Here is a 15,273-nt window from a genome sequence, read left to right as displayed (position 1 = left end):
AGGTGTTTCTTATCAAATTTAGTCTACAGTTTTAACTAGTGGGGCACAAAGTAGGTGCCAGCTTCAACAAATGCCAATATCCTGACCAAATGTCCAACTGGGTTATTAACAAATAATAACTATGTACAACATAACATCAAATAGCAACTTACAATAAAGCCTATTAGAGCTCAGCACATGCTCACAATCTGAAACAGCTGGTGTTCTTAGCACACACCCTAAGCAGGGCCACCATTAGGGAGTTTTCCCACTAAAATGTCATTGCAGATTGGCGAGGGATAAAATCTGTGGTCCCCCTTTGGGCCCGGGTCCCCAAGCAGCTGTGAATAGGCACGCCTATTCACGAGACAGTGTGACTGGCTTCATCCCTCGATCCTTATCAAAAATGAATGTTTTTCCTTCGACCATGCTCCACTTGGAAACTTCCCTGGCAGTGAATTCATCATGTCCTTGGAGGAGGTCATGATCTCTCCGCATATGTCTCACCCAAACAACCACTTTTGTTTTACATTAGATCAAAGAAGTGAATGGCTCTCAAAATAATGTTACAGTATAGCTTTAATATAATACCAGCGCAAAAGCCTGTAACCGTTCTTCATTCTATCACTGAGTTGAATCTACAAGAATGTTGTTCAATATTTAATTACAACTTACAAGAAAGTGACCAGTGAGGAGGGAGAAACAATTTAGCTCGAGGGCAGCAGGCAGGGAATGAGATTTTAATTCTTTATTATAATGCATTTGATTAAATCATAACAAACTGTCACGTCAGTCACGCAGACAACAAATTGTAAACGACTACAGACTATTTCTCCCACTGTTTACCACGCCGAGCATAAAATGAAAGCTTCAAGTAAAGTGTTTTCAGCCCGAGTTTTCTTTGATTTTTCAGAATACATAACCACTCATACACTCTTACACAGACACCACATAAATTTGTTTTTTGACTCAAAATATTTGACTATCCTATTGAAATTAGCTCAAGTGGCTTTCAAAGAGTCATATTTAAGTTATAATATATTTCAGAGATATGCCACCAACTCCATTTTGTATTTTTAAAGGGTCCTAATTATTCTGCAAGAAGTTTCTCATTATGGCCTGCATGGTTTGCTGCTGTAATTCAGCTCAGTCAGTGAAGTATCCTATAGCTGTCTTTAGCTGGAAATCTTATTAATTAATTACTTGAAAACCTCATAAATTCATCCAGCTTCCTCTTTGTCCTTGACATGGTTCCACCTGAGTTCAATTCAATGTCAAGATGTAAGAGTTACATTATGACACTGATAAGCATATTATCATATGGTTCTTTGATTTATGGTGCTGTTCAGCAGTCTTGAAGGTCAACTCAGAGATGAAGAATTTAAAAAAAACAATGTAGTTACAGTTATTTAAAAATCATCTCCACAAGCCTCAGTGCAGCATGTTCACTGCTAATGAGCATTTTTTGATTTTATATACCATAGGAGTCATCAAAAAGAAAAAAAGGGGCAGTCTGAACTGTAATGATAGCAGTGAATCAGAAAAGGTGCTGCCACAGTTTAAATCTCTAGAACTCCCAGACGTTCCCAAAAGGATATTCATGTTTGGGGGCATTTTTCATGAATATATTGTATATCATTAGTTTGCAGTGCACATATTCTCAAATGCTGACAAACCACGTCTGTAAAACACTTTAAGCGTGACCTGTTCATTTCCACAGCAGCTCAAAGACATTAAACTGTGTGTCTGAAACTCTGGTCATGGTCCAAAACGACTCCTATTTGTGGCACAATTTCAGTTATAAAAAGGGATAAATTGGCACTTCTCCTACAAACTGTGGATAAGCGCAAAGAAAAAGAAAAAAAGCATGGAAGCTCACAGCTCTGCACAAACACTCACACGCATAATCATGCAAACAATCACTGTCCATTCAGGTCTGCAGATACATCAGTTGTGCTTATTCTGCAAACAGATTCATGCCAGTGAGGTAAATTGAGGTCTAGATTAATTTGGCACCAGTATATCAGGTTGACACATTATGTGTGACTGTGCATGCATAAGTGTGTGTATAAGAGGGGACTAACTATGTAGAGGTGTTTCTATAAGAGTGCCTATAGTGGAAACTTGTATGAGATGTGAACATTTAAACCAAATGAAAGCTAGCGCGCTTGATTTCAGCATTCAGAAGAAAAATGGGCAACCTCTTGCCAAGACGCTTCTGACATAAACAAATGGCCTCCGAGTTGGCCCACGCACGCACACTTAAGTGCACGTTTCGGCTATGATGCGTTCACACCTTTTCTCACGTCTTTCTATGTATATTTTTCTCGTTGTTAAAAGTAATTATCCTGACAGAGTCAGAGAGGTGAGAAGAAAGGGTTTGGGAAAGGCAAGCGCACAGAAATATACAAAACCTCTCATGTACACACATCCACTGACATTCACTTACACGGTTCCTATGTAATCTTGCATAAGCCATACAGTTGACCAATTCACAGCATTCATTATCTCAGTCTTATCACACCGGCAGCGCTCAAATGAGCACTGCTCCGGGTGATTGGATCATTTTCTTGCAGTGACTTAAGCCCGCGAGGCAGATCAATACCATGCACTCTTGGAACGTCACAGGATCAATGTATATTAGTTACCTTTGTGTTGATTTTAGTATAGGAGAGTCCTACCACCCTGTCCTTCAGCCTCCCTTACCCTTCACACATACTGGATAAATTCCTGCACAGCCAGAGGAAGAGCAAGTTATTTTGCAGGTTAATGTATGTGAGTAGAGTACCTGGATGTAGCAAATAACGCTTAATGATGATTGTTACTGGCAATAATAACGCTGAGGTGCTTGTGAGAGTCTGTATGTGTGTTTGTGATGCAGGCAGGGGTTATTTCTCCTCTTGCCTGCACTCTTATCCTCCCCTTCTTTTCCTCTCACCTCTGTTCCTGTGTGCAGGCATATTACGGAAACAAATTGGGGCCAATAGACTCTGTCACTGCCTGACCCGGGACTCAAACAGAAAAAAAGAGGATGCCAGAAAGGGAGAAAAAGGCAAATAGAGAGGATGAAAGGGAGTGGGGAGTGTGAAGTGAAAGAGAAGAAGAGTGATTTGAAGGAGGAGCATAAAAAGGAGGGACGGAATAAGTGCTACAAAAGAGAGGGAGCGAGAGATAGAAGATGGACAGAAGGAAAGGAAAGAAGCAGAGAGAGAGAGAAAGAAGTGACAACCTCAAATTAAATTCCCATCATGTCAGTGTAGAACAGAATTCAATAGTGTTTATTGGCAGCCCCTAGCCTCAGGGAAATTACATTCTGAAGCAGAGCATGGCATGAATGCACACACTCCTCAACACACACACACACACAGTCACACACAAGGAAGCAAACACATCTATTGTACACAACACTGTGCATGTATTCAGACCATAAAAAAGGCCCTCTGGCTGATGTGAGCATGCAGACAAGCGATTTACTCCCTAAGGTCCGTGTGCCATTTGCATAGCGGTTGTGTATCTGTATCTCTATCCATGTGCTATTTACCTGCATGTCTCTGTGTGTATTTGTCTGTACAAAAAGTCCAAGTTGTGCGTTTTAGATGCTTAGGGGGGTTTTTTGTTTGGGGGGGGGGGGGGGGTGTCATTTGTCAAACATCAGTTTCCTCACAGAGAGATTCAGACTATTTGCCATTTTAGCACATACACAAGTTTCTATTATAGCGGCTGTATTAAACGTGTCCCCCGGCTCAAGTTGCCATGAGCACAGGGCTTTGTCCAGCCTCCAGCAGTGGCAGCAAAGGCATCATGCATTAATGGCAAGCCGTTTAACAGTTTTATGCAGAGCACATGCAGAGGCTAATATTGCTGATTTCTCTGGGATGCAGATTTCCTCTAAATGGCTAACAATCTTCCATTCTTGATCCCCCCCCTCCCCACTCCCTGACTCCTCTTGCTCTCTATCTCTACCTCTCTAACCCTTTATATCGCTGTCTGTTTATGCCTCTAGCTTGAGTCTTTCTCATTTCTCTTTCCCAATCCGTCCAACACGTTCACTCATTCTTTCCATCTCTTTCTCCAGGAATGCACGGAGAGGGCTTTGGGTTGCTCGGTGGAGGATCTGAAGGCTCTTTTCTACTGTGAGCTGTGTGACAAGCAGTACCTCAGACACCAGGAGTTTGACAACCACATCAACTCCTACGACCATGCACACAAACAGGTACACGAGATGCACACATACACACTGTGTAGGGACACAAAAACTAACACACGGGTTCTCTCTCTCTCTTTTCTTTTTAACCGTATTTTCTTGTAGAGTTTGGGTGTGTTAGTATTATGCGTTTTGATGGAAAGCTGCTTTACATGTCCATGTCAGTCTGCCCATTGGGCACAGTTTCTCACCAGGTAACAGTAGGAGTGTGACAACCGCATCATTTCTTACAAGCACACATACTGAGGTGCCACACTTCAACTTGAAGAAAGCACACAAGCAAACACAAACAGCCTATACGCACACACCCAGCACTCCAATTATATTTTAGATTTCCAGTTGAACAGGCTGATATAAAATTAAATAGCCCACATTGATCCAGCACAGGGTAATTGAAGTCGTAGCACCTAAAGCAAATATCCAAAGACGCTATAATAAAAACAAGATAATAATAAAAAATGAGTCTCTAGTATAAATGCTATAGCAGAGTTAATAAAGTAACTGTGGTGCTGTATATACTAGACATACACAGTAAATAAGTATTTTGCTACAACAAGTTTTATGTTTACAGATATTAATAAATGGGTCATTTTGTCTGACAATGTGCGTTATAACTTTGCAAACTGGGCATGAATCAAAAAAGGTAATATTAATGGGAATTATCGGAAAGTAAAAAGTTATTCACAAAGCCTTTCTTATTGTGTGATGGCAAATAGGGACATTGTTATGACCCAATAGAGTTGTCAGTGATCTGACAAATGTTAAGAACTTTATCCAAGCAGCATGCAAAAACCAGGGCGAAGTCCAAAATTTTCTTGTACTTTATCTTGTTTCAAAACTTCTAGATTTTCAAGCAAAAAAAAGGGTGGGGGGTCATTTATCTACCTATTGATTTTTATCTCAAAGAAGTCAGACTGTGCATTCTTTGAAATACTGTAGCTCAATAGCAATGCCAACAGATGAATACTCACTTATAGCACCTTTTGTAAATGATCACATTTCTAGTAAAAACTCTACTCGGTTTACAAAAAACACTCAATCGATTGCAATCCACACAGCACCATCACCACAGGCTAAACACGGAAAAAGTCACCAGCATCATCATTAATGGGGCAACTTTCACTGACTGACTGGCCGGCCCGCATAGCCGGAGTTTTCCCCTCGAAGCTGAGAGGTTTGCTGGATGAAGGTTTGAAGCAAAAACAGCATGTTGTTTATTTTCAGTTAACACATCAGAAGCTGTTCAAAATACATTTTTCAGATATAGTTTAGAGAAATATTTGCAGACAGTGAGGTTAAGATAACAAATATTGGAAAGTACGGTGTTCTTGATGGTGTCTTAGTTTTGGTATGCAGCTGAGATTCTAGGTCTGTGTCTTTGGCTGGCTTTCATTGTGTTGCACATATCAGAAAATCACCGATAACAGAAGTAACAGCACACTAATTTGGTAATTTGGAATCTAATGTCTCCGTGAACCAAATAGGGAGAATGATTTAGCAGAGCATTAAAAGCAAAGCAAATCTCCTAATTTTAGAAATAAGGTGATAGTACAGTGTGTAGTATGAGTGCTTAAAAGGGTCTCCAGGAATTTCCAGGAAAATTTCAACATAGCTTCTGAGTTATTACTGCATGAAAAATAAAATGACTATTTTAAACAAATACAACACAGTATTGCAGATGTACACCAGGCTTGTAAGCCATAAATTCATGATAGAATAGTTCTTTTTTACCTCTAGGCCAAATCTCAGAGCTGTTGATTTGTATGTCACTGGTACATAAAAATGCATCTAAAATTCACTTTATTCCTCAGCTTGTACTTCCTTCAAAAAGAAAAATATTCAGTACCAAATAACACAGAGCTATTAGTCATAGCTTAAGTATGATTCCATTATTCCAGTTTGGACAAGATAAGGCCAATGGACCATTAGAAAAAGCCTCAGCAGCAGGTTTTCTTCTGCATTCTGCGTTCACATCCATTTTCATACACAACCTCCACTCTGGACTAACAAGCTGTAGGTTCTTCTGATAGCTCATTCTCCTACAGCTATCTGTTGTCTTGCCAAGGCGTACACTTGCACGCGCAAACATACAGACATGCACTTACCCGTGTACACACTCATCTTCAAATGCAGGCAATTTCTCAAACAAGCCAAGCCGCTTCCCACTTCTGAACACCCACACTATGTATCATGAAATAAACATTAAATAAGACTGTTCCTCCTCTGTCATTGTTCTTTGAAAATAAATTGAGGCAACTGCAGGCCAATGTTAATGCTTTGTTTTAGCCAGCGGCAGGCACATGAAACGAGCTGCATGAGGCACTGAGCTGACAGTAGCCACTGGCGCTGTAGGAACACACACGCGCACACACACAAGTACAGAAATGCATGTACACTCTGCCCACAGAGCAGACAACAGATGAAATTCTAGCTGAAGACAGTTTCCCTGCAGGAGTATTGGCTTTGGAGAATGGAAGCTGATTGCGTTTGCTCTGTCTTCTTTCGCTGTCATCGATTCAGGGATAAACATGTCTGAATACAGGGCTTTATCAGCATTTACTGCTGATTACAGAAATTGCTCATTACAACAGAATTACACTCCCTTTTAAATAAAAGGCAATCAGCCCATTAGCATGGCCACTCAAATGCTACCTAAGAATACATCATCCTTCATTCTAGGGCCCTAGTGGATATGAATCAACTCTGACTCATCCATAGTTGCCTCAGCCTGAGCACTCCTTAACACATCTAAAGGAATATTGATCGAAGCTTTGACAGACGCATTGAGCTTCACAGCACATAGCAAGGCTTGCATGTTGGAGAGCAGGAACATCATTTCCTGCAGTTGGGGACATGACATCAACTTTGAAGACAAAAGTAGCCACTTTTAAAGTTGAAGTATGTCTGTCCTGTGTATTGAGCCAAAATGGTACTGTGTGCAATATTTGATTTGTCTCTAAATATAGTTTCAGGTCTGCCTGCAGTAGGACATGGTTTAAGAGAGAACAATAACCTGGAAGAGTGCAAATGCGGCAGGAAGCAGGAAGTATTTATCCTCATATATTTCATCTATTACAGACTGCTCTCTCTCTCAGGCATTGCCACTGACATTTACAGTACAACAACTCTTTTTTTATAGCACAATGCAGTGCAACAAATTTTTCATCCTTAGGCCTGCTGGCTCCATTCACAGTTGTTCATTATGAATGCCTCCGTGCTTGAACAAGATTAATATTTCCCATAGAATACCATTGGCATCACAACGACTCAGGGCTTTTTGATGTACACTAGCATATGATTGCTCACATCTGCAGACATTCCACAAGAACTTAGATAGTGTCTTTAAGGAATACGAACCGCATGAGTGTTGATTCTATGGTATATACCTAATGCTGTCTTCAGTGAGCTGACATGGATGCTAAGCATTGAGTGATAATGTAAAAAGACACCAGCTTGTGCAAGACTCAGCTGGGATTAACCTGAAAACTGTCCGCTCCTGCACAGCATCTGGGTGTGAAAGAGAGTGACTGTATAAATAAATCTGATGCGTAAGAGCCTAATCTGATGCATGTGTGCGTGTGTGCATGTGTGTGTTTGAGTGTGACACATATTGCGTGGATGGATAAGATAATGGTATAACATAATCTAAAAATGAGTGCGGTGTAATCCTGTCGCAACTTGCACTACAGGATAAGAGTATATATTGTAAACAACAAATCTTGGATGCGTAAGCTATGGAGCAGCTGAGATTATGAGAATATGTGATTCAATAAAAAGGGGAAATAGGATGGATGGTGGTGCACAATACTGCAGCTATCCCCAAACTCCCGAGTCCCTCCTTACCCTTCAGACATGCACAGACAAAAAGAAAGACACCAGCATCCGTGCACATATACCTGCCAAGCATGGATAAAGAAGGGATTAAAGTGTGTCAGAAAATGGAAACTGGAGAGAGGCGCATGAATCATTGTTTCCCCAAGAGAACTGGTGCACCTATGGCTATAGACATATAAGTTCATATAAATACACACATGTGTAAAGCTGAACTAATTAATAATTATCCTGTAATATAATGGAGGTAAAGACCAACCAGTTTGCTTACAAAGTGCCCACAGACACACACAACACAAAAAGCAGTCTAGAAGAAAATGTCAGGCCTTTACAGCATTTAATCTTGTGCCTTTGTGTTTGGTAGTGTGTCATTCTAACATCATCAAACAAAATGTCTTCTTCCCTGTTTCATAGATTCAAAAGTACCTCTATTTGAGCTGTGATAACTAATAAACTGAATCTATGGCACACAGTAGGACTGAAGGGCGCTAACCAAAATGAAAAATGTTGCTCTAATGGTTCAGAAAGAGCAGCAGCATCATGAAACTGCCTATTCCGCTCATCTCAACCACACATGTAATCTACTATTCACTAGTTTTGGTGTTTGGTTTCAAGCTGTGTGTTGAAGGAAGGGTCCTTTCTTGAAGACTGAATGGAGTTAATTGGACATGAGGTTTGGAGGAGAACATCTGCAAACACTGCTGACTGATGTGTATGATCTGAAAGACAGCTGCCTGCAGAGAGCTTCCTAAAACTAACTCTTTCTTACTTCTCCTCTTTCTCCCACCCTTGCATCTCCCCTCTCCGTCCACATATGGATTCTGTCCCTCTCTCCATCCCTCTTTATCTCTTTATTGCCATTTCCTGCAGAGGCTGAAGGAGCTCAAGCACAGAGAGTTTGCTCGTAACGTAGCCTCAAAATCATGGAAGGACCAGCGCAAGCAGGAGAAGGCTCTTCGGCGTCTGCACCAGCTCGCACAGCTGCAACAGGAAACTCAGCGGTGAGTGGGAGGAGTGTGTATTCGTGCATGTGGCAGCATGTGTGTAATGAGACCAGGGGCAAGAGTCCTGGGGGAGGGGGTCAGAGTGCGTCACATCCAGTCAACAATTCGTAGGCTTGATGGATGCGTCCACAGATGTGAGAGCGCTCAGCTGGCTTAGCTAGGCCACAGGTCCACAGGTGAAGTAAATATATCATGAAGACACACTCTTGCTGACACTCGGAGCATCTGATTCATTTGTAGGTGGAGGACATGAGGTTTTAGTGAAAAATTAGCAGCAGAATAACCATGAGTAAATAAAATGAGCAAAGTGAATTGTGAGAGGAAACTTGCTTCCCGCCTTGCTCACCTAAAGCAATCAAAACAACTAATACAATAAGACAATACATCATGCAATAATCAACTTGATTGCAACTATTCCCTGTGCAATTAAATGTGTTTCCTATAATCAGGTAGCAATATGTGAACAGCATTACTGTGACTACCAATAGAACGCACCTTTCCTTTCCTTCTCTTCTTGCTTTCTTTCTTTTTCCTTGTTAGGTTATAAAGATAGAGTCTATACTAAAAATTTAGGTCCCTTTCCTTTTTATATACTCTGCCATCTATTAGTCTAAAACTCTATCGATTTCCATATTATTCAAACAATTAATGTTTTCATGACTGCATTAAATTTAAGAGTAAGTGTCGTAACAGCAGCTTTGAGCTGTGGTAGAAAAGTTTGCATTGTTGCATAACCTCACCCAAAAACGATGCCACAGTAAGTGGCTTTGTGTAAATCTAGAGTGATGCCAGGAAAACTTAGACAAGTATTATCAGCTAAAGTCACATATGCTTGTCCTATCACATCTCGTTGCAGAGTCCAAAGAAGGACCTATGGCCTAAGACGCACAGTCAGAGCTGTGAGTCAGAAGCGTGATAAAGATGTGACACAAAGAGACCGCAGCCCTAAGGACAGACCTGAACCCTTGTGCCAGCCGCAGCGATCCACTTCTACACAGCCCAGGACAACTACTGTCAGCTACCCGTCAGAAAATCTGTGCAACTCTGTTTCCCAAGTACCACCGGCCACTGCTCTAGCAGAATCCCCACTAGTGACTGAGACAGCCGATACAAACACTCCTGCAGTGAGCCCCCAGTCTTGCCACAGCCTGTATCCTCAGCTGCCTCTCTCTTCACAGGGGAGAGTGGGAGGCAGACTTGGAGTATCCTTCTGTTTCTCACGCAGGGGGCCTAGGCTGGAGCCTTCTGCCTCTGTTTTTTCAGACCTGGAGGAGGAGGAGAGAGAGAAGAGGGAACAAATGAAAGAAAGGATAAGGGGAATAATTGAAGATATTGACAGGGAAATTGGGGTAGCAGATGAGAGGAAACACAGCGCAAGTGAAAAAAAGGATAAGTCTGGCACTGACAGTGTCTTACCAAGCGACATGCACCCGTTCCCAAGAGAGGCCATAAAGGAGGAGGAACAGATTGAAAAAAGAGACTTAGTAAAAGAACACTTTCCTATTTCCACATCAGCACCTGATAATCAGAGTCATGATTCGCTGTTCTCGGCGTCTCAGGTGACCGTATGGGGCATAGGATCAGCAGTAGCACACACGGATACCAAACACACAGAAGGCAAGTCAGAGGAAAAGCAAGAAACGGAGAGCGAGCGGGAGGCGAGTCAGGATGTGTGTGTGCTCGGGAAGGATGGCTCTACCCGTCTGAGATGGCCTGTCAGTTTGCTTAAGTTCACCAAGTCTCAACCACACATCTCCTACAGCTGCAACCCGCTCTGCTTGAACCTTCAACGGCCAGAAAAAGTCGCAGAGGATCTGAAGGACTCACAACAAAATCAGTTGTGTTCCCTTTCAGATGAATCAAAACTACGCGTACCAGCTATTCTTAAACCAGACACTCAATCGTGTTTACAAAGACAGATAAGACAAGAGTTGAGAGCACACAGGGAGAAAAAAGCTGCGGAAATTTTCAAAGCAGAGCAACATATCGATGTGGAGACAGAAGCACACCTGTTCCTAAAGAACAAAAACCTTTTATCATCAGAAAGAAGACCAGAAAAAGAACGATGCATGCTAAGTATGGAGAACTGCATGCGGGCAGCTCCCCATCCATTTGACCCCACTCATAGTGACAGCTCTGACACAAACTTCCAGAATCCTCTGGGAGGCAGATTAGAGGGTGCGAGAGGGATCAGGGAGAAAGCCATCACAGCCCTGAGCTGTAAATTAGAGTCTGTCACCCAGCCTGGCACACAGGAGATGTGCATCAGTCCATCCAGGTGTGAGTGTGGGAGTGAGACAATGTGCAAGTGTGCCAGTGCTCCACAGCCGTATGTGGGTGTCTCTGAAGTATCACACAAAAAGAGGAAAGCCAGCACAAAGAAACACAAGCTGGGGAAGAGAAAGATGGCTGAGAAGGAAAAAACTTCAGACAAGCGCCAATCAGCAAGGTGCAAAGTGAGGAGTGTTATCTCTACAGTCTCCACTGGAAGAGAGAGGAGAGGAGAAACTGGAGGGAGATGGGGAAAGAAAAGGAGGCAAAGAGAGACGAGGATGAGGAAGGTGGGGGGAGCAGGGAGCAGCTGTCTCCTGGGGAGATGTGAGGCTGAGCCAGTATCTGTCTCTGTCAGGAAGAGGAGGCCTCATAGGAGCCACAGCACTGAATGCCAGTCACAGCCAGACAGAGAGCAGGCAGAACACTCCAGCGTCTACTCCCATCTCAGCAGACACACAGCAGACCGAGACACCGAGAAGGAGGGAAAGCGAGACGGAGACGCGGCGACTTTTCCCTGGCGGTCTCACTTCTCCTTACATTCCTTCTCACCAGGATGTAACTCAAAGCTGTTTTGGGAAAGGGGTCACCATAGCAACCCCAGGAGTTTCATTGACTGCTGTTACCCTGACAACAGCTGCTGTAACAGCTCGATGAAAAAGCGAAAACTCCTCCACGGGGACAGGAAATTCATTCATAGTAAGAGGAAGAGTTTGAGGCATCGTGAATTCTGGGAGGAGAGGGGGAGGGAAGCACAAGGGCATTCAGGTGGCCGAGACAGAGGCCTGACTTCAGGTACAGAAGAGTGGGAGTGGATGAGAGGGGCCTGTCCTGGAGGTAGTGAGGAGGTGAGGTCAAGGACTGGGTGGAGCTCGAGGAGCAGAGCAGTGGAGTGGGATAAGGCTGCAAGGTTTAGCCCCAGTCCTAAGCGCTGGGGCAAAAGGCGCAGACATCTTAGCACTGAAGATGTCGACTGGGATAGATGGACATGGGGCAGCAGTGACAGCTGGGAAGACAGGGGGACACACAGGTCCACATCAGGCTCCAGGACAGGAGCTGACAGCAGAGACAGCCCGGGCGGTGCAAGGATATGTGCAGGCACCAGACGCTCAAGTTCAACACACTTCTCGAGCCCTGAGTGGTGGACAAGCAGACAGACGTACAGCTGCCAGAGTGTGATCAACACACAGGACAGCAGATGCCACAGCCCACGCTCTTGCAGCCCTTGTAGCAGCACCAACATGTCTGAGCTGAGCTGGGAGTGGAGCAGGAGTAGCACCTGCTCAGGAGTCACTATGGATGGGTTGACAGTTAGCTCCTGCAAGACGTCCTCGGGGGCTGCAGAGGCCAGTCAGCAGGCAAAAAAGCAGAGCAGCCTCACGTCTATTTCATCTGCCCTCTCCTCGAGCCCGTTCACACATTCATCTCCCAACAGATCCACTTTTTCACCGACAGTTCCAAGTGTCAACACACATAATTGTGACCGAAGTCTTTCACAGCTAAAGGATTCACAGTCTAGCCAAGGGCCCTCTGCCTCTGTCAACACGAGGGGCCCAGGCGCAACCCTTTCAGCTTTATCCCCCAGTAAGTTACTGCTACAAAAACCATCTAGGTTGCTTCTGCCCCTTATAGGAAAACTACCTGCAATTCAGCGAAAGGCTCAGAAGAAAAAGGGGCTGCTTGAGAAGAGTCAGGAGAAGGAGAGAGAAGAGGAAGAGGAAGCTAAGAGTTGTGGCACAGATCCTGGAGCAACCACTAACAGTCAGAAATGCTCTCCAGTTGGGTCAAATCCCAGCAGCATGCCAAATGCCTGCCCATCACAGATTAGAACTGACGATGAACAGACAGGTGGAGAGACAGCTCCGCCGATCAGCTTTACCGCTGAAGAGATGGACAAATATCGTCTCCTGCAAGAGCAGGCAAGAGAGCACATGCAGAAAGTCCTGGAAAACATACAAGAAAACACAGACAAAAACACACAGGCAAACTACACACACAACCTGCAGACAGAGAACTGTGGGAATTCAGAGGAGCAATACTCATCTCCGCAGCCTCAAGCCCAGTTAATTCACACAGACACGATGCATAAGCAAGTACACCACACCCTCCAGGTCAGTCTCCCACTTCCACACGTCAACCCACAAGAGAACTTTAGTCAGCCCATAGCTCTGGGTGTCCCAAACCTCACCCCACTCGCACCATCTTCCCCTCTCTCGAATCTCCATCACATCATTTTACAGCACACAGGCCTATCCATGCCCCCTCACTCTTCCTCGACTTCCAGCTCACCCCCCTCTCCTGCCATCCACCCACAGCCAGTTCCACTTCCTCACCCCCTCACCCCTCGCCACCCTTCCCTCCCTCATCATGTTCACTTCGCCCCTTTCTCCATCTCCTCCCTGTTTCCCTCCATCCTGCTATCACATCCTCCCACCCTTCTCCTTCCCCAGTCGCCCACTTTCCACGCAACCCCAATCTCTCCACTCTCCCCAGTAGCTCTGCAACCTTTGAATCCACAGCCTATCATGGACAGATCGTGGCCAGTGAAGTTTCAACAGAAGGCGTTATGATTTTGAGAGTGGGTGCCGTGTTTATTAATCTTTCTTGGCAGCACTGGCTTGTGGGAGAGAGAAAAGAGGAATGTATGGTTTGAAGAAAGGCCTGCTATTTGAAATCGGGATGTATCAGTGCTTTTAGTAGTATCAACTCCAACTCTTATTGCACATATGCCTTCAGACACAGATACACACCGAGACACACATGCTCGTTCGCATGCATACACACAAACAGCCAAACTATTGACTGTTTTCCAATGAGAATTTGTTTCTCCATTTAGCCTTTGCTGTGTTTAAACAGACAGTGAAAGAACAGACTTTGATCCCTTGCTTTTTCCATCATTCCTCATTCACAAGCAAAATAAAGAGAAAGGTGCACCTGCTATTCAAAGACAAGCTAAGCTTGTGTCATCTTCTCTCTTTCCTTCTGAACCACAGACAGACCAGCTGCCTTTTGAAGTATCCTTCATGCCAGGGACAGAGACAGTGATAATACTCTCCCCTTATCTCCATTTCATACAGGTTATCTGAGTTAGAGAGTGACTTTCAGCTAACATAAATAACGCTCCAGTGGCCGGTGAATATGGCAAAGACATTTTAACCTTCTTGTGGACTGTATGTGCGGGTGTAAGGTAATTCTGATGACACACACTCATTCACAGCAGGAAGAACAACATCTAATTTCCATATCTGACACGTGTAAAGACCTGCTTTCTCTCTATAGTGTAAATATTCTGACAGTATATGATAATATTAGAATGATGAGAAACACCAAAATAAAATGTGAATTTAACCTTGACCAGTAGTACAATGCTTACCCCACACTCCATGGCTTCAGTGATAGACCTTTTACACAACCTTCCATGTGTGACATTAAAAACTGTTTTTTTTTCCTCCATGAAGCATTTAACAAATCAGTTTGTAAGACAGAAATGAATGAATCTGATAAGTTACAATAAAGCGTGAGTGAAAATAAATGGGCTTTCATGCTTTTTTTTTCTCCCCCGTCTCATTCTTGTTGATAAAGTCCAAATTAAGAATTAATACTGCATGGTTTTTCTGCAGTGGTTACATCTTTCATGCAAGCCTTTGTCAAAGAGTGCACATGGATGATTTTAAAATGGTACAAAATTATTAGATTTTTATTCTATCATAATGTTTTTTAGAAATGCAGCAATTTGTTGATTTGGAAAGCAGTTACTGTGTGTCCTGACCATCCCAGAGGCACGAAAGAAAAACTAATTGTGACTCTTTTGTCAGCCGTAGAAGAAGACTCGAAACATTCTGCACATCTTATTATCCTTTACAATTTTTTAAAGATCTGTTTATTCTTTAACCAAATTTTTAAAAGTGTATATAGAAGAAAAAACTTATTTAATCACTAAAACAAGAATAAACACACACACACAGATGACTTTCTTACATATCT

General features: G+C 43.3%; 1 protein-coding gene across 1 annotated transcript in view; it reads left to right on the top strand.

The window, feature by feature from the left end:
- znf804b (zinc finger protein 804B) overlaps positions 1-14,821 on the top strand; it is a 32,735-nt gene extending 17,914 nt beyond the window's left edge. The window contains exons 2-4 of the mRNA XM_026184313.2: positions 4,055-4,192; positions 8,885-9,015; positions 9,875-14,821. Coding sequence (XP_026040098.1) covers positions 4,055-4,192; positions 8,885-9,015; positions 9,875-13,859 — 4,254 coding nt within the window. The 3' untranslated portion in view covers positions 13,860-14,821. The remainder of the gene's footprint in view (positions 1-4,054; positions 4,193-8,884; positions 9,016-9,874) is intronic.
- Positions 14,822-15,273: the final 452 nt, after the last annotated feature.

This window comes from Astatotilapia calliptera, chromosome 11 (genome assembly GCF_964374335.1).
Source record: "Astatotilapia calliptera chromosome 11, fAstCal68.1, whole genome shotgun sequence".
Taxonomy (NCBI): Eukaryota; Metazoa; Chordata; class Actinopteri; order Cichliformes; family Cichlidae; genus Astatotilapia; species Astatotilapia calliptera.
This window is presented reverse-complemented; position numbering and strand designations above follow the sequence as displayed.